This window comes from Diabrotica virgifera, chromosome 3 (genome assembly GCF_917563875.1).
Source record: "Diabrotica virgifera virgifera chromosome 3, PGI_DIABVI_V3a".
Classification (NCBI taxonomy): Eukaryota; Metazoa; Arthropoda; class Insecta; order Coleoptera; family Chrysomelidae; genus Diabrotica; species Diabrotica virgifera.
In genome coordinates this window covers 254,217,526-254,243,985 of record NC_065445.1, presented here as the reverse complement: position 1 = coordinate 254,243,985, position 26,460 = coordinate 254,217,526, and the positions used below count along the sequence as shown (strand labels likewise).

The 26,460-nt window shown below is 32.2% G+C and overlaps 1 protein-coding gene across 1 annotated transcript in view; it reads right to left on the bottom strand.

Moving 5' to 3' along the window:
• The window catches only part of LOC114342650 (transcription initiation factor TFIID subunit 2), a 79,548-nt gene that overhangs the window by 29,658 nt on the left and 23,430 nt on the right, over positions 1–26,460 (bottom strand). Inside the window, exons 9-11 of the mRNA XM_050647310.1 lie at positions 9,408–9,647; positions 7,994–8,243; positions 512–806 (exon numbers count right to left, since the gene is read on the bottom strand). Coding sequence (XP_050503267.1) covers positions 512–806; positions 7,994–8,243; positions 9,408–9,647 — 785 coding nt within the window. The remainder of the gene's footprint in view (positions 1–511; positions 807–7,993; positions 8,244–9,407; positions 9,648–26,460) is intronic.

The window sequence follows — 26,460 nt, the reverse complement described above, 5'->3', positions numbered from 1 at the left end:
ATAACTTTGTGCAGAACTAAATTACGGTGAATTTTTATTTGAGTGTTTTTGGCTCAAAGGAAAAATTATAGGAGTTACAGACCACTAATTGAAAAAAAAAAAGAAGATTTAGGAGTGCTAATTTGTTTATAAATAAAATAACACACTTTCTGCGGACTTGTCATACCCCATATTACTAATATATGCAATCTTAAGATTCGATTTTAGCAATAAAATAGCTGGTAAATAATTTTTCCCAAAAATGGTACTATTATTTCGATAATTTTCCCAGACTATCAACAAAATCCAAGAAACCGAAGCGCCAACCCAAATTCTGAGCAGTCTCAACATGATAAGGTTAATATCCCCAGTTGCTGTCATGGCGGTGTCGAAATGAAATTGCGACTGTCGAAATGAATTAGAATCAGGCCCCTGGTTTTATAAATAATGAATTCGAGACCTTTCTTGAATTAGGGAGATAGGAAATGGGATCTTGTTGTGGCAAAATAGTTGATGTAATATTTTTACTCACCTAAAGCTTCTACCAAAGCAGCTCTATAGTAATTATCGGAATGCCGGTTCTTCGAGTTGTCGTTGTACTTGAATAAATCTAGTAAGAAGCGAACCACTTCAGGAGGGCAAATGCCGAGGGTGTTTCGTAAACCAGCCATTGCTAGAGGAATAGTTTTCTGAAGGTAATAGTGCTGGAAATTTTGAAAGCTGTTTTGTCGAATTATGTGTGGAGCTGCAAAAGACCCGAAGAATTTTCGGAATATCGCCAACATCGCCGGAGGACCGGCCCAGTTAGCTACCATTGCATTTGCAACCTAAAAGTAAGTAAAAACAGTGAATTTATAAAAAAAAATTAATAGAAAATTTGTTAATTGTTCAGTTTACTATTGAAATATACTATAAGATGCAAGAAGGGGACTGAATTGTAAATTTAGTCCCATTTAAATGGGAAATTTAAATTGGTAATTTTGAATTTTCTAAATTGGAAAAAAGAGATAATTTTTAAATATTTTTAAAGAAAAAACGATTATATTTATGTTACAATAGGGAACTTGCACATTTTTATTTATTACATAATAATGTTCAGTTTTGTATAAAAACGAGATTTGCAAAATTTCACGCTTCAAAAACTCATAATAACTTAGAAGTACAAATTTAAAGTCTTCTGTATCTTAAAATAGTTCAAACGACCCGTGACGTTACAGAGTTTAACTATATGGTTCCGTTTATGGTTGTATTTAGGAATATTCTTCTTCTTTAGTTTATTGGCCTCCATCTACTTATATATATATATATATATATATATATATATATATATATATATATATATATATATATATATATATATATATATATATATATATATATATTTGCCAGCTCGTCGTCGCGTAATAAAGGAAAAATATTTATATCTAATGACATTTATCGTATGTCATTGTAATAATATATACCAGTTTGTTGAGATTGGAGTTTGATACAGTTTTTGAAGGAAAGGAAAGAAGGTTTACTATGGAAAATAAAACCATTTTGTAAAAGTACAAGTTTTCTATGAATAGTTCAAACGATCAAAAACACTTGTAACGTCACATAACTGTATTTTCTACTGATGTTTATAATGTCTAATTTAAAATTATATACAATTTTGTTTACGAATGTAAACATATAGGTAACCCCGTAACGTCACGACGCGTTTTGGGCTGCCTGGTATAAGTTGAACTTTTAATCGTCTTTAGGGGCCAAACGAAAGACAAACAAAACTTTTTTATCTTTGATACATGTTTTAAATTATGTTCTGTTGTGATTTATAACATTTTTTTCAAATTTAAAATTTTATGCAAGTTCCCTATTATTGTTCAAATTGTTAAGAAGGTTTTCAGGTGTACAAAAAACTTCTTGAAAAAGGATACTTACAACAAAACAACGCGGATATATGCCTTCAAAGTAGGAATAAATGGAGAAGAATTCCGAAAAGTTTTAGCGAGTAAGTTTGAATCAGATCCAGAATCAAGGTCAAGAAGTTTGATCAGAATCGACATAATCAGCAACAAATTGACAAAGTTAAAAAAAAAAGAAAATCTTCTCAAAGCCGGACTACAGGTCGCAACGAAAACGAGAACTAAAGAAGACAAAATAAGTAACGAAACTAAGCACCTAATGAAGGAAAGAAAACAACCTCTAGTGGAAAACAAACGCTATTCTCAAGAATACGTGGAACTAAATAAAACAATTAGAAACGAACTAAAATGTGGTGGTGAACTAGAATGTGAATGTGAAATATGGGTCCTCCTCCATATCTTCATATTCCGTATCACACAATTTGTGATACTGGAAAAGGAGACAGTTTGGTTTAACAATAACCATTAACCCTTAAATGCCCAATCGGGGTCACTATGGGACCCCAGACATACATTTTTGGCTATAATATCTTTATTTGAAACATTTGGCAACCGCGCAATCAGGTATTTGTGTGGACGTGTCTCCTAAACTAGTATACCACGAACATTCGTGAGGTGCAGTGGTCTGTAAGAGAGATTTAGATAAGTGGGGTCTCGCTGTGACCCCGATTGGGCATTTAGAGGCACCAGAATATTTTTATTATTTTTAACATTTTTCGTCAGTTTACATTGAAAAATGGACCGTAAGAGAATGAAAATGACAATAAGCGACCAAGAACATGAAAAAATTATCCGAAATATAGAAGAAGGGATATCAGACTCCGATTTCGACTATGAGATTACCGACGAATCAGATAGCGAAGAGCAAGATGTTTTTGAGGAAAATGTTTCGGAAACTGAGGACAATTTAGAAGTCAACAATGACGAGGAATCAGATGCAGAACCTACCGAAGTGGACGATAATATTAGTGAGGTTAGTGGTCCAACATATACATCCAAATCTGGAATGCAGTGGAATAGCCTACCTTTCGTGAGATCCAAGAGGCAACAAAAAAATATTATAAATGTACATCTAGGCTTAACAAACTATAGTAAAAATTCCAACACGTTTTTAGACTATTTCAATTTATTTTTGACCGAAGAGATGAAGAATGTCATATGCCTTCATACTAATGAAGAAGCTGTTAGGCGTTATCAAGAGTGGAACGAAAAACATCCGAATAACAAAAAAGAGTGGACGGTACTTACCAACAATGAACTGGATAGCTTTTTAGGAGCACTTATCAAAGCTGGTGCTTTAAGGTGTGGGAAAGAATCGACACGAGAGATATGGTCTACAGACACCTCAATACGCCGGTCATTTTTTACAGCCGCATTAGCTAGGAACCGATTTGAAGAATTATCGAGTTTCTTGAGGTTTGATGACAAAGTGACCAGGGTGGAGCGGAAGGAACAGGATAAGTTAGCGGCGATACGAGTAATTTGGGACATGTTCGTCTCTAACTGTGACAAAGCCTTTGAACCATACGAACATATAACCGTTGACGAACAGTTAGTGAGTTTTAGAGGAAAGTGTCCTTTTAGACAATATATAAAATCAAAACCTTGCCGCTATGGGATAAAAATTTGGGCTGCCGCGGATGTTAAAACATCTTATTTATCAAAACTTCAGGTGTACCTTGGAAAACTACCAGGTGGTACAATAGAGAAAAATCAGGGATTTCGTGTTGTGAAAGATCTGGTGGAACCATATCATGGCAGTTGGAGAGGAATTACAACTGACAACTTTTTTACCAGTGTTCCTCTTGCTCAATATCTTTTATCTAAAAACCTTACTTTACTTGGGACCGTCCGCAAAAATAAACCTGATACACCACCACAACTAAGTTTGACAAAAAGACCTGCGGAGTCGTCAATATTTGCTTTTACTAAAGAATTAGCTATGGTTTCGTACATACCTAAAATACACAGGATGGTACATCTTCTTTCAAGTCAACACGATAGTGATATAATTTGTCAAGACTCTCAAAACAAACCCTTGATGATTTTAGACTATAATAATACCAAGGGTGGTGTTGATAATGCCGACAAACTGATTAGGGAATATTCCTGTAAAAGAAGAACTGCTCGTTGGCCATTCAGGCTCTTTATGAATATTATAGACATATGTGCACTAAATGCCTATATTTTATACATTGAAAAAAATCCTGATTGGAAGAAAAATAATTTTTCACGAAGACGTATTTTCCTGTTACAATTAGGGGCTGAGCTTGCTCGAAACAACATGGAAAAAAGAGCGAAATATATAAAACATAAAGCCTATGTAAAATCTGCTCTAAAAGATTGTGGCATACCAATGGTAAACCCAACTACCGAAGTTGCAACTCAATCCGTCCATTCAGCTAAGAAACGTGCTCGTTGTTACCAGTGTCCGCGAAACTGTGACAGAAAAGTGAATACCGTTTGCTCTTTTTGCAAAAAATTTATATGCCAGGTGCACAGAAAAGAAGAAAAAACTATTGTATGTAAAAATTGCAACTAAAAGTTATATGCTTATATTATTATTTAATTTTAATTTTGTTCGAATTGAAAATAATTTGTTTCTAGAAAAGCCGTTAATTTTGTATGAAAAATAAATAAAAATTATTCAAATATGCTTAAAATTATTTTTAACCGTGTTTTCCTTTTAGTCAGTGCTAAATGACGTTACTAAATTGAAAATTTTAGTGGGGTCCCTAGGAGACCCCACATGGGCATTTATGGTTATTTTCATATCACGGGCATTTAAGGGTTAAGAAAACAAAAACAATGGTTTGGTTATCAGTAAGAAGGGCAAGGTCATTATAAGGATCCAGATAAAAAACGAAAATATTGAACAAGTGGACAAAATGAAATACTTAGGAGTCTGGATTAAAGAAGATCTAAATCCGCAATCAGAAATTCGATTAACAATAGAGTAAGCGCAAGCCTTTTTGAAGATGAGAACATTTCTGAGTAACCAAAGACACAATCTGGAAATTCGATTTTTGATGGTAACGTTATATCTGTAATGAAACTGCAAAACCTTTATAAACTAGGTTTTAATATACAAGAAATCAGCATGAGGTTATTAATGAAATTACAATTAACATGACATAAGCACATGACAGTAACTAAGATGAGAAATATCAAACATAGTTCACAGACTACTACATTCACCCCAGCTTTATTTTTCAACAAAGTCTTCAAGGTAAGCAGGAGGGTTTCTTTCCCTTGTACTTCTTCTAATAAAAATGTCTTTTTCTTCCCTCAAATCAGTTTCAATGCCACCCTCTTCCAGAACGTTAACAGGAGAAATATTTGCATTTTCCTCACATGTATCACTCAATCTAGGACTTGGTGAATCCTTGATAAACTGTTCATTACAAAGCTCAGACTCCAATCCAGTAACATTGTCACAGTCAAGTAGAGATACATCTTCTCGTGGTGCAAGTTGTCTTAAAGCAACTGTTGTTTCTTTACCATCTTCACGTCTAACAATAGCATAGTTCGGATTTGCTTCAATCAGTTGCACTTCTTCAACAAGAGGGTTATATTTGGAGTGCCTCACATTCTTTTTCATAAACACTTTTCCAGGGATTATCAACCATGAAGGAAGTGCAGTTCCATTTAAAGCTTTTCTAGAATGATCAAACATTCGCTCATGAGGGGTACTGTTTGTAGCTGTACACAAAAGAGAACGAATTGAATGAAGAGCTATATCAACTACTTCTTCCCACTGTTCAGTTTTCAAATTTTTAGATTTTAAGAGCAAGAGAAATAGTTTTCAATATAATTCCATTATATCTTTCTGTCTGGCCATTGCCTTCAGGATTATACGATGTTGTTCGGCTTGTCGGTATTCCTTGTGAATAGAGAAACGTTTTTACTTCTTGAGACAGAAATGGCCCCTTTGATCTGAATGGATGTAACTAGGCATTCCAAATAAAGAGAATAAGTTTTGTAAGACACTTCACAACAGTTTTCGCTGAAACATCTGGATATGGATATACAAAGGGGAATCGAGAATATTCGTCAACAATTGTTAGGATATATTTGTTATGAGATCTAGGTGCAAGCGGTCCTTTAAAATCCAGAGACAATCTTTCCAAAGGCGAAGTTGCTTTAATTAATCTCCCTTGAGTTTTCAAAAACTTTGGTTTCATTTCTGCACAGATAGGACAGCGATTGGTCATTTCACGGACTTCATCAATAGTATATGGTAAGTTACGTGTCTTTATGCAATGGACCATTGTGGTGATTCCTGGATGACACAAGGATTGATGGAGTTCAAATAGACTTGGTCGAGGATTTATTGTACAGCACACTTGTGGGAAAGTATCTGGCACAACATTCTCAACTCCTGGTCTGTACTGTATATCGAAACTGTAACATGATAGTTCAAGGCGCCATCTGATAATCTTCTCATTTTTTATCTTACTAGTGTGGCGCATATTGAACATAAAATACACAGACTTTTGATCAGTTATAAGTCGAAAATGTTTACCTATCAAGAAATGTCTCCATTTTCTAAGAGCTTTCACTATTGCATAAGCCTCTTTTTCCACTGATGAATGATTTCTTTCACTTTTTGATAAAGTTCTTGAAAAGAAAGCAACAATTCTTCCTCCTTGGCTAAGAGAAGCAGCAATACAAAAATCTGAAGCATCAGATTCAACAACAAAAGGAATCTTGTCATCAATTGTAGTAACAGCTGAAGAAATAATTTCAGATTTAAGAATTTGAAAAGCTTCAGCTGCTAGTTTTGTTAAAGGAAAAGTACTGCATGTGACTAGTTTTAGTATCTTGTCTGAAAATTGTGGGATAAATTTGGAATAATGTGCAAACATTCCAACAGCTCTCTTTAGTGATTGTGAATCGTTTGGTAAGGGTAACTTCTTTAAGGTTCAAGTCTTTCAGGATCAGGTTTTAAGGTCTGATTCTCTATTTGATACCCCAAAAGTTTGATTGAATTTAGTGTATAAGAACTTTTATTTTGATTTATTGTTAAATGGTATTTCTTCGCTACTTCCATAAATTTATTAAGATTTTCATTATGCTGTTGTTGATTTAATCCACAAACAGTAATATCATCAAGATAGGCATATACTCCTTTTAAATTTTCGGATTTAATAATACCATCGATAACCCTTTGAAAGCAGGCCACTCCGTTGGTTACCCCAAAAGGGATCCGGCAAAATTGATATAGTTGGCAGTTGACTTCAAAAGCAGTGTATATTTTCTCTTCATTTTTGATTGGAATTTGATGGTACACATTTTTAAGATCAATTGTACTGAAGACAGAATATCTTTCTACTTTTCTAACAATATCCTCAACATCTGGGAGAGGATAGGCATCTAAGTAAGTAAATTTATTAATCGTTTGTGAATAATCGACCACCATTCGCTTTTTGTGCGTTTCACTTTTTGTAATAAGTACTTGTGCACGCCAAGGAGAGTTGCTTTCTTCTATGATTCCATTCAATAGGAGATTCTTTATCTCGTCAGTTATGAATTTTCTATCTTCAGTTGAAAATTTTCTTTGATTTAGTTGCTATTGGTTTGCACTCATTTGATAGATTGGAGAATAATTTGGGCGGCTCTATATTTAAGTATGCCAAACTACAGACGTTATCCACACGGACAATAACTAAAGGCATTTTTGAGCCAGCAAAAGTGATTTCTAGAGTTGCTTAAGCAAGTCGTGACCTATTAATACATCAGCACATAAATCTTGAATTATTGATAATTTGACATTTTTATAGGAATGTCCGTTTATTTCTGAATTAACAAAGCAATGTCCTGAGATAGTCAATCTAAGTGCTGTTGAAGCCATTAGTATGCTTCCATGACTTCTAAATGTTTTCACTTTTATAGACAATGCATAATTCTTACTGATATATGACTCAGAACTACCTGTATCTATTAAACTTTCAGCTCTATTTCCATTCACCTTTATTTTAGTAACACTGTTAGATAAGCATTGAGGGGCAGCAGCAAGATTTCTAAGATTTAAACTAGATGTAGTAGTAGCTAAAACAGCAGCTTCATTGGTGTAGTCGACACTAGAAGAAGATTCAATATCTTACCTTTGTTAAACAGTTGGCCGCTCTACATCTAACTTTGTAATAACACTGCTCACTTTCGATGGTGTCAGTTAGAGCTAAACGAGTCGGAGGAGTGGGATATCGCTCTAAAGCAATTATAGCTTCGATTTGCGCTGTAACATCTCTCTCGTGTCGAAGTTGGTACTGCCATTGGTAATCAGGCTGTTCTATAACAACTGACCTCAGAAGGGTCATTTCCGGGTCCAGACGTATCCATAAAACTGGCGAATCACTAAAAAGTATTTATATTAGAACAGTTAGTAGAATTGGTATTAGACAAGGATGCGTGTTGTCACCTGACTTATTTAACATTTATGGTGAACATGTCATGAGGATGGTTTTAGAAGGATGGGCCGGTGGAGTAATAGTGGCTGGTAGGAAAATCTCCAATTTAAGATTTGCTGATGACACTACACTTATAGCAGCAAATGAGCAAGAAATGTTTGATCTCCTGCGAAGAGTTGTGTATGAAAGCAATACAGTTGGTCTGAAAATCAATAAAGCTAAGACAAAAATAATGGTGGTCGACAGATTCGACACCATTCAACTGACTAACATGTTACAGGGATAACAGATACTAAACACCTTTGTCTATCTCGGGTCTAGTATAACTAACGATGGTAACTGTGAAGCAGAAGTTCTGAGACGTATTGGTATGGCAAAAAATGCGATGAGTCGCCTAACTAAAGTTTGGAAAGACAGATCTATCTCTCAAAATATCGAGATGAGACTGGTGAATGTCCTTGTATTCTCAATATTTCTATACGGAGCAGAGACTTGGACTCTTCGCGCATGCGAGCGCCAAAAAATTTATGCCTTTGAAATGTGGTGCTAGAGAAGAATGCTGCGCATACCTTGGACAGCTCATGGACAAATGTTTCCATTCTAAACCAACTCAAGAATAAAAAAAGGATGTCCACAATACGTCTGCAACGAATTCTGCAGTTCTTTGGTCACGTGGTTCGCAGAGGTGACGACAGCTTGGAGAGATTAATTGTTTCTGGAAACGTTCCGGGGAGAAGATCAAGACGACGATCACCAACTAGATGGTTCGACCAAATAAAGAATTCAGCTGGAAACTCATTCTGCGAAGCTCTTAGAGCGGATGAAGATAGAGACCAATGGAGAAACATTGTTAGGAATATTGGAAGAAATCACGATCCTCAGTAATGGGGAAACGACAAGAGAGAGAGAGAGAGAGAGAGTTAGTAGAATAGTTAGTATTACAATGTTGTAAATTTGTGGCAGAAAAGTCTTGGAAGAAGGATATCCTGATTGAAGAACCTGAGAGGATGGTTTCAAACAAATATTACAGAGCTTTTCAGTGCGGCCGCCAATAAAGTAAGAGTAGCCATGAATTGGCACTCGCAGTTATAAATACATATTAAAAACTTACTCCATTGCACTCAAATCCATATCAACCTCTTCGCCAGTGCACAAAGGAATTTTCTTTTTCTTATTCCTTCGACTTTTTGAATGGCACGTTATGTCCGATTTCACAACCGTGTTCTCTATTTGCAAACTATGCTTGAAGGTACCATCTAATTCCTGAAGGGTAACTAAGAGGGGTCCAACGTACTTCCGGATCCCTAAGGATGATGTTGCATCTTGTCGTATTTCCAGTTCGATTGTATTCCTAAAAAAATATCAATATATTCTTATTGATCTGAATTTTCTTCTTGTTATGAAATTAAGATGCCTTTTATTAATTACATTAATTAATTATTTGTGTTAATTGCTACTCATAAAACAAAACAAAATTAATTTTTTTTTTCAATATGTAAAACCTATTCTTAGGGCTAATTGATTGTATGTATTACCTTTATTTTGTGGCTTCTAGTATTCCTCGTTGCTTGCTTTATCCAGAACAAACAGGGAAAATAAATATACTCAAAACTCATATAAATTTTCTAACTACGATTTATTTAGATACTATACCACAAAATATACAAAATTTAAATTTATGCTAAACTTTATTCTGTTGTAAAATTTATTATCTATAGGGGAGTGCATTTAGATTTTCACTTCGGAAAAAATCAAACAAGATAAAACTTTTTGTAATTTCATTAAGAAATGTTTAATAAACAATATATCAAAAAGTTCTACTTGAGAAGTGGGTGCTTCATTTTTTATTAAACAAATGAACAGCGAAGTTAGATGTTTTTTTAAATAACTCCGAAAATATAATTTTTAGAAAAAAACTGACATGACCATTGAAAAATTCAGAAAATTTTACAAAAAAAAACCTTATATAAAGATTTTTCTAAAATTAAATCTCTAGCTTCTGTAATTTTTTATTTATAACGCTAAAGTCACCCTTCTCACACACATTGGCGCACTGTAAACTAGCGTTGAAAGAAGTGCACGGTTGAGATTTTTTAATGTAATTCTTTAACTAATTGATCAAAAGAAATTTTACAAATTGGACATGAAAGAAGATGAAATAAGCTATCTTATGGCTGTAATAAAAAGAAATAAAATGTATGGACATAAGTACCGTGTGGGCGGAAATTGAGCCTTACATGAATTTTGTTTAAAAATGATTTAAAAATGTGTAACTAATACAATTTTACTTATAAAACTCTCAAATTTGCACAACTTACCTCTTAATCATCTTACTAAACGATGTTTCGTTCAAAAAAAATCATAAAAATTTAATTCAAATAATACGATGTCTCAAAAAATTTAATTTTTTAAAACTTCGTAGTTTTACAGAATTCCCACCACTTTAAGACGGTATTACTCAAGTTTGAATAAATATAATACAATTTTTTTGCTATTTTTTTAAAGCTTGGGATGAAATCTTTAAAAAATACTGAATTATTTTAGTTTAAAAATGAAATAAACAATTTCTTTTTGAGAAAACTAAGAAAGATAACAAAAATGTAATACAAAAACCGAAAATTACCAGCTGAAAAAATGTATATACAGAGTGATCAAAACTTTTTTCTGTAAAACTTACCTAAAATACATTTAATAATAAGCTTCAACAATAATAAATGTTCAACAAAAAAAATTTTTTTAGCTCTTATACAGTATGTCTGCGTAACTTGGAACCTATTGATAACTTTTTTAATATTAGTTTTACGAAAAATAGTTATTCTTTATAAAATACTCTGTATCATATAGAACATAAGATGCAACCATCAAATATCAAATTTTGTTAATTTTGTACGAGGTATGTCAAAAAATATGAATTTCGCTCAAGAGTAAAGTACCTTTATATTTCACAATATCGAAAAATTTTATAAAGAAAAGTTGTTTGTAATTAAAAACTATGTTCCAATATGTAATTATATCCTTCTAATCAAAAATTTGTTTTTTTTTTTAATATTCTTTCTAATACATTTTAATTTTTAATATTATTGTGAAAATTATTTGTTTATCTTTTTTTAAGAATGAAATTCCATATTTGTTTGATTGTATTCTACTTGTTTTTCATTTAAATATCCGCCATTTTGGATCCGCCATTTTCAATTTAAATTTTTAATCTTTAATTCAGATTCAACAACCTGTTAAAAATAAAGACAATAAATGTTTTAGAAAAATGTTCTTTTTTATGTTCTTTTTAGAAAATCCGCATTTTGGATGCGCCATTTTATAGTTTATAATGTTAACATTTAAGTTAGGTTTATCAAAGCTCTCAAAAATAAATATATGTAGAAATAAATACATTTTGTAAAGAAATTATGATTTTACAACTATTTTTTAAGTTATCCGCCATTTTGAATCTGCCATTTTATAATTTATAATCAAAATTTGATTCAGGTTCAGCAACCTCTCAAAAATGTCCACATATATGTAAACAAACACGTTTTATAAAAAAAATTCAGATTTTACAACTACTTTTTAAGGATTTTTAGAAAAAATCCGCCATTTTGAATGCGCCATTTTGAATTTGCAAATTTTAATGTCAGATTCGGGTTCAGCATAATCAAAACTAAATTAAAAACATTTTTTATCAAAATAAAATGTTGAATTCACCCATATTCTTAACATTATTTATACAAAAAAATTGTTATTGTTTAAACAATTAATAAACAATTCGCGGCGAAATTTGTGAGTAGAACTTTTTACTTTAACATATTTATAAACTAACAAAAAAAGTTTTAGAAAAATATAACCTTGTTTGATTTTTTCCGAAACATTGTATCTTTTCGTTCTAATTGCACTCCCTACTAATCATAAAAAAAAACCTTTAATTCTATTATCTCCTTTGTGAACCAAATCCATTCGATTGAATCGGTAGATTGCTCTTATTATTATTATAAAAAGAAAACAGAAAATCTTACAGCTTTATATCGGTCCCGACAAATTTATAAATTCAAGTAGTTAAAAGTTGAAATATAATTTCATTTTTATACTATTTGCAAGATAAAGTTTAAATGTGACAGTGTGTTAAAAAACCAACGATTCTGTGAGTACAAAATTACATTATTTATATCTAACCATAAAATCAGAAGTTAAAAAGCAATATTTAATCGATTTCAATCCAATTTATCGATTATCGACAACAACTTTTTGCTGATTCAAGTAATTAGGCTGCCGTCAAATTTTGTTAAGTGGCCAGGTCCGGCTTCGGATCCACTGTTCCAATGCATGTAAATTTTCAACGAGACGATGGCTGAACCGGAGTTGACTACTACTTTACGAAATACACCGACTACGTCACATATCTCTTACTCTCAAGCATTAAACAGTTTTAAACATCCTTCCAAAGACCAAGGTATCATACTTCAACCATACAAGGAATACAAGTTTTTGAATATGTAAAAGCTGTTGGATCAATAGTACAGCCCAAAAATGTTATTTGGGCATCCAAAATCGCAAACAACTGCATCTGCATCTACCTCTCGTCTAAATATATAGTTGACCAATTTCTTAGCTCCCACAAACATGTAATTATTGACGGCAATCAAATTGAAGTAAGAAGACTAATAACTCCTGCCCAGAGATTAATCATATAGGCCTTGGGCCCGCATATACAATTATTATTTATGACCACACCGTTGAAACTTTTTGTACTTGTTATTTGGGTGGAGTCGGACAAATTTTGAGCTTGGCGCATTATGGTAGTGGGGCGTTTATCTGTCAAGCGGTGACGAAGTTGTCAATTTTATGCAAGAAAAAAATTTATTACCACATTGGTCATTCTATTTTAATCAATGGATTTTGTCATATAAACAACGAAAACAATTTTGTCGGACAAAAATATTGGGGCATATGACGCGTCGGACACGCTAAATATGTCAAATTTATGAAAATAATAAATTTATTACCACATCGATAATTTTAACGGTATCTATCATAAAACCTTTTTACAATAATGTGGTAACCTTGTCGGACAATTTTCACGGGGCATATGCGCAGTCGGACGCGCCGAAGATGTCAATTTCCTGAAAATTTTTTATTTATTACCACAGATGTCATTTTTATTTTGTACTGTTCTTTTACATGTGTAATGCATATTGGAACACTTGTCGGACAAAAATAATGGGGCGTTTTGGTACAATTAAAATAAAAAGTAATTTTTATGCATACAGGGTGTTTGGTAAAGAATGGGCCATAGCTTAACCTCAGGTCCCTGAGGTTAAAATAGGCCGATTTAAGCTAACTTACCTTAGTACAAAGTTTATAATAGCCGAGATACAGGGTGTCAAAGTTAAACTTTTTTTTTATTTATTATTGAATATTTCCTGATAGGTATGAGATAACAACATGAAATTTTATATCTGCGGGTTTCTTGGGTCGAGAAATCTATATTCCTTACCAAAAATTATGCATTGCCCAGAGGGCGCCACATATGCCTTTCAGCACTCATTTATTACGTTCAATTTTTTTTATCCCTCACTCTGTATAATTTTGACATTAAAATTTTTATTTTCTTATTAGTTTTACTTAAAAAAGGTATACTTCTTTCATCTTCCTAAACTCAACCGTTTTCGAGATAAACGCATTTTAAATATGCGATACACCATCATTTTTAGCATAATATCATTGTAGTTACACCCGAAAAATAACTTAAAATTTATGAAAATAATAAATTTATTACCACATAGCTAATTTTAACGCAATCTACCATAAAACCTTTTTACAATAATGTGGTAACCTTGTCGGACAATTTTCACGGGGCATATGCGCAGTCGGACGCGCTGAAAATGTCAATTTCCTGAAATTTTTTTATTTATTACCACACATGTTATTTTTATTTTGTACTGTTTTTTTACATGTGTAATGCATATTGGATCACTTGTCGGACAAAAATAATGGGGCGTTTTGGTACAATTTAAAAAAAATTAATTTTTATACATTTTTGACTTCATATTAAATTACGTATTTTTCGGCTCATATTACCCGTATGCGCGCCAATGGTGAATATTAAATTCTTAACTGTAGTTAAAAAATGTAGTTAATAATGTAACTGTAGTTAATACCCAAAATTAATTTTGGGTACAACTCTAAGTCATCATCATCATCATCATCATTTGGCTCTACAACTCTATGTGAGTCTTGGCCGCGTTTACTATTTCCCTCCATTGTTGTCGGTCCTGAGCAGCTACTTCCTATTGCTGTACTCCCATTTTGCGTAGATCGCTGGCTACTGCGTCCTTCCATCTCTTTCTTGGGCGACCAACTGACCTTTTTCCATCGGGCCTTTCCCAGAATGTGGCGTTTAGAAGTCTTTCGTCACTTGATCTTAGTACGTGACCCGCCCATCGTATTCTGTTTGATTTAATGTAGCGTACTATGTTTTCATCTCCGTATATTGTCTGGAGTTCATCATTGTGTCTTCTTCTCCATTCTCCAAGTCATACCCTTTTAAATTTTTTACTTAATGTGTGTAACAATTTTCAGCTAAATCGATCTAAAAATAACCGAGAAAAACTGTTTTAAAATTTTTTCTGATAATACCTCCTCGTCGATAGCCTAAAATAATGAAGTTTTCTGTTCGTTTGCCCCAACATTTTTGTCAGACAGTTACATGTTTTGGTTAAGAATATAATTAGTTGTAACTTACTACTTTGTCGGAAAAATGGTTGTAAATATAAGGGATGCACGAACCCAGCATAATTTAAAAGTATAGTTTATTAATAAACATTAAATTTTTTGTCCGACTTTGGATTTGCCTCAATATTTTTGTCCGACACTTAGATTTTTTGATTTGGAATATAACTAATTATAACCCGATTTGTGTCGGAAATTTTTTTATTTCGAGAAAAAAAACTACAGAACTATGTTTGTCGTTGTTCAAGGAGTATGTACGCAAATATCAGATCACAATTTTTCTAAAATTTTCCCTCTTGTCGGAAATTATTTTGGAAAAATTTTGAGTACAGCTCTGCGTCTACCATTTTAAATGTTTTACTTAGTGTGTGTACCAATTTTGAGCTAAATCGGTTCAAAAATAACCAAGAAAACTGTTTTAAAAGTTTTTTTGATAATACCTTCTCGTCGATAGCCTAAAAGAATTAAGTTTTCTGTTCGTTTGCCCCAAGATTTTTGTCAGACAATTACATTTTTTGTTTAAGAGTATAATTACTTGTAACTTACTAGTTTTGTCGGAAAAATGGTGGTAAAGATAAGGGATACACGAACCCAGCATAGTTTAAAAGTATAGTTTATCAATAAAAATTAAATTTTTTGTACGAATTTGGATTTGCGCCAATATTTTTGTCGGACACTTAGATTTTTTTATTTGTAATATAACTACTTATAACCTGATACCTGTGTCGGAAATTTTTTTTATTTCGAGAAAAAAAACTACAGAACCATGTTTGTCGTTGTTCAAAGAGTATGTACGCAAATATCATATCAAAATTTTTCTAAAATTTTCCCTCTTGTCGGAAATTTTTTTGGGAAAATTTTGGGTACAGCTCTACGTCATACCCTTTTAAATGTTTTACTTAGTGTTTGTACCAATTTTCAGCTAAATCGATTCAAAAATTACCGAGAAAACTGTTTTAAAATATTTTTGGATAATACCTCCTCGTCCATAGCCTAAAAGAATTAAGTTTCCTGTTCGTTTGCCCCAACATTTTTGTCAGACAATTACATTTTTTGTTCAAGAGTATAATTACTTGTAACTTACTACTTTTGTCGGAAAAATGGTTGTAAAGATAAGGGATGCACGAACCCAGAATAGTTTAAAAGTATAGTTTATTAATAAAAATTAAATTTTTTGTCCGATTTTGGATTTGCCCCACTATTTATGTCGGACACTTAGATTTTTTGATTTTTTAATATAACTACTTAAAACCTGATACATGTGCTGAAATTTTTTTTTAATTCCAGAAAAAAATAGAGAACGATGTTTGTCGTTGTTCAAGGAGTATTTACACAAATTATCAGATCACAATTTTTCTAAAATTTTCCCTCTTGTCGGAAATTTTTTTTGGAAAATTTTGGGTACAGCTCTACGTCATACCCTTTTAAATGTTTTACTTAGGGTGTGTACCAATTTTGAGCTAAATCGATTCAAAAATAACCGAGAAAACTGTTTTAAAAATTTTTTTGATAATACCTTCTCGTCGATAGCCCAAAAGAATTAAGTTTTCTGTTCGTTTGCCCCAACATTTTTGTCAGACAATTAAATTTTTTGTTTAAGAATATAATTATTTGTAACTTACTACCTTTGTCGGAAAAATGGTTGTAAAGATAAGGGATACACTAACCCAGCATAATTTAAAAGTATAGTTTATCAATAAAAATTAAATTTTTTGTCCGACTTTGGATTTGCCCCAATATTTTTGTCGGACACTTAGATTTTTTGATTTGGAATATAACTACTTATAACCTGATACTTGTGTCGGAAATTTTTTTAATTCGAGAAAAAAAAAACTACAGAACAATGTTTGTCGTTGTTCAAGGAGTATGTACACAAATTATCAGATCACAATTTTTCTAAAATTTTTCCTCTTGCCGGAAAATTTTTTAAGAAAATTTTGGGTTCCGACCTACGTCATACCCTTTTAAATGCTTTACTTAGTGTGTGTACCAATTTTCAGCTAAATCGATTCAAAAGTAACCGAGAAACACTGTTTTAAAATTTTTTTTTGATAATACCTCCTCGTCGATAGCCTAAAAGAATTAAGTTTTCTGTTCGTTTGCCCCAACATTTTTGTCAGACAATTAAATTTTTTGTTTAAGAATATAATTATTTGTAACTTACTACCTTTGTCGGAAAAATGGTTGTAAAGATAAGGGATACACTAACCCAGCATAATTTAAAAGTATAGTTTATCAATAAAAATTAAATTTTTTGTCCGACTTTGGATTTGCCCCAATATTTTTGTCGGACACTTAGATTTTTTGATTTGGAATATAACTACTTATAACCTGATACTTATATCGGAAATTTTTTTTATTTCGAGAAAAAAAACTACAGAACGATGTATGTCGTTGTTCAAGGAGTATGTACGCAAATATCAGATCACAATTTTTCTAAAATTTTAACGCTTGTCCGAAATTTTTTTGGGAAAAGTTTGGGTACAGCTCTACGCCATACCCTTTTAAATGTTTTACTTAGTGTGTGTACCAATTTTCAGCTAAGTCGATTCAAAAATAACCGAGAAAAACTGTTTTAAAATATTTTTGGATAATACCTCCTCGTCCATAGCCTAAAAGAATTAAGTTTCCTGTTCGTTTGCCCCAACATTTTTGTCAGACAATTACATTTTTTGTTTAAGAATATAATTACTTGTGACCTACTACTTTTGTCGGAAAAATGGTTGTAAAGATAGGGGATGCACGAACCCAGCATAATTTGAAAGTATAGTTTACTAATAAAAATTAAATTTTTTGTCCGACTGTCGAGTTGCCCCAATATTTTTGTCCGACACTTTGATTTTTTGATTAATAATCTAATTACTTATAACCTACTAATGTTGTCGGAAAAATGGTTTTAAAAGTAAGGGTTGCACGAACCCAGTATTTTTTAAAAGACAGTTTATTAATAAAAATTAAATTTTTTGTCCGACTTTGGATTTGACCCAATATTTTTGTCGGACACTTAGATTTTTTGATTTACAATATAACTACTTATAACCTTATACTTGTGTCGGAAATTTTTTTAATTGGAAAAAAAAATACAGAACGATGTTTGTCGTTGTTCAAGGAGTATGTAAGCAAATATCAGATCACAATTTCTCTAAAATTTTCCCTCTTGTCGGAAAGTTTTTTAAGAAAATTTTGGGTACATCTCTACGTCATACCCTTTTAAATGTTTTACTTAGTGTGTGTACCAATTTTGAGCTAAATCGATTCAAAAATAACCGGGAAAACTCTTTTAAAATTTTTTGATATTACTTTCTCGTCGATAGCCTAAAATAATTAAGTTTTCTGTTCGTTTGCCCCAAGATTTTTGTCAAACAATTACATTTTTTGTTTAAGAATATAATTACTTGTAACTTACTACCTTTGTCGGAAAAATGGTTGTAAACGAACCCAGCATAATTTAAAAGTATAGTTTATCAATAAAAATTAAATTTTTTGTCCGACTTTGGATTTGCCCCAATATTTTTGTCGGACACTTAAATTTTTTGATTTGGAATATAACTACTTATAACCTGATACTTGTGTCGGAATTTCTTTTTTTATTTCGAGAAAAAAAAACTACAGAACGATGTTTGTCGTTGTTCAAGGAGTATGTACGCAAATATCAGATCACAATTTTTCTAAAATTTTCCCTCTTGTCCGAAATTTTTTTGGGAAAATTTGGGTACAGCTCTACGTCATACCCTTTTAAATGTTTTACTTAGTGTGTGTACCAATTTTCAGCTAAATCGGTTCAAAAATAACCGAGAAAATCTGTTTTAAAATATTTTTGGATAATACCTCCTCGTCCATAGCCTAAAAGAGTTAAGTTTCCTGTTCGTTTGCCCCAACATTTTTGTCAGACAATTACATTTTTTGTTTAAGAGTATAATTACTTGTATCCTACTACTTTTGTCGGAAAAATGGTTGTAAAGATAAGGGATGCACGAACCCAGAATAGTTTAAAAGTATAGTTTATTAATAAAAATTAAATTTTTTGTCCGACTTTGGATGTGCCCCACTATTTATGTCGGGCACTTAGATTTTTTGATTTGGAATATAACTACTTATAACCTGATACATGTGCTGAAATTTTTTTTTAATTCGAGAAAAAAATACAGAACGATGTTTGTCGTTGTTCAAGGAGTATGTACACAAATTATCAGATCACAATTTTTCTAAAATTTTCCCTCTTGTCGGAAAATTTTTTAAGAAAATTTTGGGTTCCGACCTACGTCATACCCTTTTAAATGCTTTACTTAGTGTGTGTACCAATTTTCAGCTAAATCGATTCAAAAGTAACCGAGAAACATTGTTTTAAAAAATTTTTTGATAATACCTCCTCGTCGATAGCCTAAAAGAATTAAGTTTTCTGTTCGTTTGCCCCAACATTTTTGTCAGACAATTACATTTTTTGTTTTAGAATATAATTACTTGTAACCTACAACTTTTGTCGGAAAAATGGTTGTAAAGATAAGGGATGCACGAACCCAGCATAATTCGAAAGTATAGTTTACTAATAAAAATAAAATTTTTTGTCCGACTGTCGAGTTGCTCCAATATTTTTGTCGGACACTTTGATTTTTTGATTAAGAATATAATTACTTATAACCTACTAATGTTGTCGGAAAAATGGTTTTAAAGGTAAGGGTTGCACGAACCCAGTATTTTTTAAAAGACAGTTTATTAATAAAAATTAAATTTTTTGTCCGACTTTGGATTTGCCCCAATATGTTTGTCGGACACTTAGATTTTTTGATTTGGAATATAACTACTTATAACCTGATACTTGTGTCGGAAATTTTTTTTTATTTCGAGAAAAAAAACTACAGAACGATGTTTGTCGTTGTTGAAGGAGTATGTACGCAAATATCAGATCACAATTTTTCTAAAATTTTCCCTCTTGTCCGAAATTGTTTTGGGAAAATTTTGGGTGCAGCTCTACGTCATACCCTTTTAAATGTTTTACTTAGTGTGTGTACCAATTTTCAGCTAAATGGATTCAAAAATAACCGAGAAAAACTGTTTTAAAATATTTTTGGATAATACCTCCTCGTCCATAGCCCAAAAGAATTAAGTTTCCTGTTCGTTTGCCCCAACATTTTTGTCAGACAACTACATTTTTTGTTTAAGAGTATAATTACTTGTATCCTACTACTTTTATCGGAAAAATGGTTGTAAAGATAAGGGATGCACGAACCCAGAATTATTTAAAAGTATAGTTTATTAATAAAAATTAAATTTTTTGTCCGACTTTGGATGTGCCCCACTATTTATGTCGGGCACTTAGATTTTTTGATTTGGAATATAACTACTTATAACCTGATACATGTGCTGAAATTTTTTTTTAATACGAGAAAAAAATACAGAACGATGTTTTTCGTTGTTCAAGGATTATGTACACAAATTATCAGATCACAATTTTTCTAAAATTTTCCCTCTTGTCGTAAAATTTTTTTAGAAAATTTTGGGTTCCGACCCATGTCATACCCTTTTAAATGCGTTACTTAGTGTGTGTACCAATTTTCAGCTAAATCGATTCAAAAGTAACCGAGAAACACTGTTTTAAAATTTTTTTTTGATAATACCTCCTCGTCGATAGCCTAAAAGAATTAAGTTTTCTGTTCGTTTGCCCCAACATTTTTGTCAGACAATTACATTTTTTGTTTAAGAATATAATTACTTGTAACCTACTACTTTTGTCGGAAAAATGGTTGTAAAGATAAGGGATGCACGAACCCAGCATAATTTGAAAGTATAGTTTACTAATAAAAATTACATTTTTTGTCCGACCGTCGAGTTGCCCCAATATTTTTGTCCGACACTTTGATTTTTTGATTAAGAATATAATTACTTATAACCTATTAATGTTGTCGGAAAAATGGTTTTAAATGTAAGGGTTGCACGAACCCAGTATTTTTTAAAAGACAGTTTATTAATAAAAATTAAATTTTTTGTCCGACTTTGGATTTGACCCAATATTTTTGTCGGACACTTAGATTTTTTGATTTAGAATATAAATACTTATAACCTCATACTTGTTTCTGAAATTTTTTTTAATTGGAAAAAAAACTACAGAACGATGTTTGTCGTTGTTCAAGGAGTATGTAAGCAAATATCAGATCACAATTTTTCTAAAATTTTCCCTCTTGTCAGAAAATTTTTTAAGAACCTACAGCTCTACGTCATACCCTTTTAAATGTTTTACTTAGTGTGTGTACCAATTTTGAGCTAAATCGATTCAAAAATAACCGAGAAAACTCTTTTAAAATTTTTTGATATTACTTTCTCGGCGATAGCCTAAAAAATTAAGTTTTCTGTTCGTTTGCCCCAGGATTTTTGTCAAAAAATTACATTTTTTGTTTAAGAATCTAATTACTTGTAACTTACTACCTTTGTCGGAAAAATGGTTGTAAAGATAAGGGGTACACGAACCCAGCATAATTTAAAAGTATAGTTTATCAATAAAAATTAAATTTTTTGTCCGACTTTGGATTTGCCCCAATATTTTTGTCGGACACTTAGATTTTTTGATTTGGAATATAACTACTTATAACCTGATACTTGTGTCGGAATTTTTTTTTTATTTCGAGAAAAAAAAACTACAGAGCGATGTTTGTCGTTGTTCAAGGAGTATGTACGCAAATATCAGATCACAATTTTTCTAAAATTTTCCCTCTTGTCCGAAATTTTTTTGGGAAAACTTTGGGTACAGCTCTACGTCATACCCTTTTAAATGTTTTACTTAGTGTGTGTACCAATTTTCAGCTAAATCGATTCAAAAATAACCGAGAAAAACTGTTTTAAAATATTTTTGGATAATACCTCCTCGTCCATAGCCTAAAAGAATTAAGTTTCCTGTTCGTTTGCCCCAACATTTTTGTCAGACAATTACATTTTTTGTTTAAGAGTATAATTACTTGTATCCTACTACTTTTGTCGGAAAAATGGTTGTAAAGATAAGGGATGCACGAACCCAGAATAGTTTAAAAGTATAGTTTATTAATAAAAATTAAATTTTTTGTCCGACTTTGGATGTGCCCCACTATTTATGTCGGGCACTTAGATTTTTTGATTTGGAATATAACTACTTATAACCTGATACATGTGCTGAAAATTTTTTTTTAATTCCAGAAAAAAATACAGAACGATGTTTGTCGTTGTTCAAGGAGTATATACACACATTATCAGATCACAATTTTTCTAAAATTTTCCCTCTTGTCGGAAAATTTTTTAAGAAAATTTTGGGTTCCGACCTACGTCATACCCTTTTAAATGCTTTACTTAGTGTGTGTACCAATTTTCAGCTAAATCGATTCAAAAGTAACCGAGAAACTCTGTTTTAAAATTTTTTTTTGATAATACCTCCTCGTCGATAGCCTAAAAGAATTAAGTTTTCTGTTCGTTTGCCCCAACATTTTTGTCAGACAATTACATTTTTTGTTTAAGAATATAATTACTTATAACCTACTACTTTTGTCGGAAAAATGGTTGTAAAGATAAGGGATGCACGAACCCAGCATAATTTGAAAGTATAGTTTACTAATAAAAATTAAATTTTTTGTCCGACTGTCGAGTTGCCCCAATATTTTTGTCCGACACTTTGATTTTTTGATTAAGAATATAATTACTTATAACCTACTAATGTTGTCGGAAAAATGGTTGTAAATAAAAAAACTTCAGGAAATTGACATCTTCGGCGCGTCCGACTGCGCATATGCCCCGTGAAAATTGTCCGACAAGGTTACCACATTATTGTAAAAATGCTTTATGGTAGATACCGTTAAAATTATCCATGTGGTAATAAATTTATTATTTTCATAAATTTGACATATTTAGCGTGTCCGACGCGTCGTATGCCCCAATATTTTTGTCCGACAAAATTGTTTTCGTTGTTTATATGATAAAATCCATTGATTCAAATAGAATGACCAATGTGGTAATAAATTTTTTTCTTGCATAAAGTTGACAACTTCGTCACCGCTTGACAGACAAACGCCCCACTACCATAAAGCGCCAAGCTCAAAATTTGTCCGACTTCACCCAAATAACAAGTACAAAAAGTTTCAACGGTGTGGTCATAAATAATAATTGTATATGCGGGCCCAAGGCCTAATATCTAGTGTATCTCCTACTATACCTAATAGCATAATTGAAGAGCACTTAAAAACTACGGGTATAAAATCTGTCTCCAACATGACGTTTCTACGAGTAGGTATGCAAGACCCGGAATACAGCCACGTGCTTAGCTTTAGAAGGCAAATCTTCATAAGTCCTTTAGAAAATGAATCGATTCCTGACTCATTCCTAATTTCTTTCGACCATACATCATATCGAATATACATTTTCATAGACGGTTTAAACTGCTCCAGATGCAAGACGGTCGGACATCAAGATGCTGACTGTCCTTCTTTATCATCATTAAGTAGTCCAATTAATCAAATGGAAACTGACCATCAAGCGAACATACATAACTCTGCCAATGAAAAATATAGTCAGCTAGAAGAACAACCACTAACAGAACACGAAGAAGGTACCCAGATATTAAAGAAACCGAAACCTAACACCACACTAAATCCCAAATTAACATCACCCACAAACGACCAAACTATCTCCTCGCAAACAAACAAAGAACTACAGATTTTCTCACAACCACAAATATCCCAAGATTCAATAACTGAAAGCGATAGAAATCCAACATCAAAAATAAATTTCCAAACACAGACCCGATTGAAATAACAACTAATCCACCAATCCAAAAAACTCAGACAAACACTCTTAAAATCGACCTAGAAAATAAGACACAGCATATAAACACAGACAAAGCACAAAACAAACGCACAATCTCCCAAATCTCTCCAACAGCTACTACATCTATAGAGGATCCTACTTTCATAACACCAAAAAATAAAGAGAAAAAAATAAAATCAGATCGAAATATCACAACAAAAAAAATGGAGGAAATGCTAAGTTACACTAAAATATTATTTGACAACCCAAACTCCAAGTACCCTATAACTTACGAACAGTTATTAGACTTTTTTGAAAACTGTGAGAACGCAGCAGACCCTTTGAGTATCGCAAAAATGTATACAGAAGAGACAACAGAAGTCATAGATCTATTATCTGACATATACCCTTACCTGAAGGATCGAAAAATTAAAGTCAAATGCACTAGAATAAGAAATAAAATAGTAAAGCAACACATTCACACTGACTCAGACAGTGACGCATCTACAGACACTTATTAATACATCATCTTCAACTCTCTAATTCAATGGAATCTGATTAAAAAAAAACTTAAAAACATTTCAAATAAGAACATCCAAGTTCACTTTTTATGGGTGCCTTCTCATGTCGGAATTGAAGGTAATGAAGTTGTAGATAAACTAGCTAAAAGTGCTTCAACTAACCCTGTGTCCGAAGAAAGTAACAAATTGGTGCAAAACCATTTAAAATCACTATTAAAACAAAACAAAAATTCAAAAATGGCAACAAACTTGGAACAACACTCCATCAAGACTATACGAAGTTAACAAACACCCACATCTTTGGAAACCAAGAATAAAAGACAGAAGAGAACAAGTGATACTTACCCGTCTCCGTACCGGTCATACAAGACTTATTCATGACTACTTACTACAACGCAAAAATAAACCAGTGTGTGAAATGTGCAACAGTGATCTAACGGTAAAACATTTTTTTAATCCAGTGTCCCAAATATAACAGTGAACGATGGAAGTATAACATGCCCAACTCCCTAAAAGAGGCCCTAGAAGAAAATACAGATACTAAAAAAATATGTTCGTACCTTAAAGACTCTCAAATACTTCAAAAGATCTAAAACCCACATTGTAACAAACATATCATTATTAACTTATACATTGTTTATATAAATTATTGTTACATTAACCTAAATGCGCTAATGACCCTGCGTGGTCGATGCGATATTATAATAAAAAAAACAAATTTTAATTTCCACTTTTTAAATTGATTACTTATATCTTCTAAGAATTTATTTATGAATGAATAATTTATGTTGTAATACTATTAAGTTGACGTGGCTTAAAAAAAACAATTATGGTATGTAATACCGTTGATTGAAATATAATACAAAACAACTCTCTCTTTTCACAAATAATCTGATTAACCTTTGCCGACGTCCTTATTTATTCTACTGGATTGTGTTGTCCTAGTTCTCCCACGACGTGCTCCTCTGATTCTGCCCAATGTGCTTCTCCTTTCAATTGTTTAAAAACAGCACTAGTTCGGATTCTCTCCACAAATTAAAATCTCCGACTCGATAAAAACAATATCAATCTTTAGAATCCCCTCAACTAGGTACCTCGTGCAAAGTTTATATAATACTGCTACTCGTTACTTACAGAAACTGGAATCTTTTCGGACACAAGGAGTTTGGACTTCTCGACTCGGTCTCGTTTTCGTCACACGATTCTGCTTCCACGGTCACCAAATTAACACACTTTGCACAAATACACTACTTTAAAACCGGACTGATTTCTTTCGATAGTAATTACACAATGATTCCCTTTTCTCTCATCAATTTTAAACTCACCACTCCATTCTCCTTCCATCGCTCTCATAGCCAATCACACGCATTCACCAAACATCATATCCCTACTTTATTTTCTTAAGAAAAAATAGTATTGTATACAGAATTTCTTTCTTCTCAATTTCTAGGAGATATTAAAATTATTTTTATTTGCAATCTAAAAAAACCCTATATCTTAAACTAAACAAATTTGTTTACTTTCATTTCTTTCTAAGAAACCCTATAGAAAGCATTGTCTATTGTTAAATCTACCTCGGTATACATTAAACTTTCTAAACAACCGTTGTAGTCTGTTCTTTTGAAATTTATAAAATGTTCGTAGAAACTCTACCACTCAAATTTTACTCCTCTGCGAAACACTTCTTACTGCTAAATTATTTTATTTATAAAATTTGACCAGCGTTAAAATATACAGGGTCATGAAAATCTACGGTCTCGTGGTCTTTGACATAAAATAATTTTTCAAAATCTTTCCATAAAAATTATTTAACAATATATACAAGTCGGTTCATTTTCAATATGATCCTTCAGAAAAGTGCGACTTTAGAAAAAAATTTGACAATATTAATCATAAACAACTAATAGATATTCTACTGAAGACAGGTTCTGACGAAAGGAAATTCGGATTGTGTCAAACCCATACTGGAACCAAAGAGCAAGAGTAACAATTGGGAATGAACTTACTGAAAGCATGAAGAACGAAAGAAGTGTGCTACATCACAGGGGGCGTAAGGGCGTATCTTATTCCCACTTATCTTCAATATCTACTCCGAGGAAATATTTAAAAAATGTCTTGAAAATGTAGCATAGATGAATTGCAACAGGCAATGGGAAGGGTTAATGC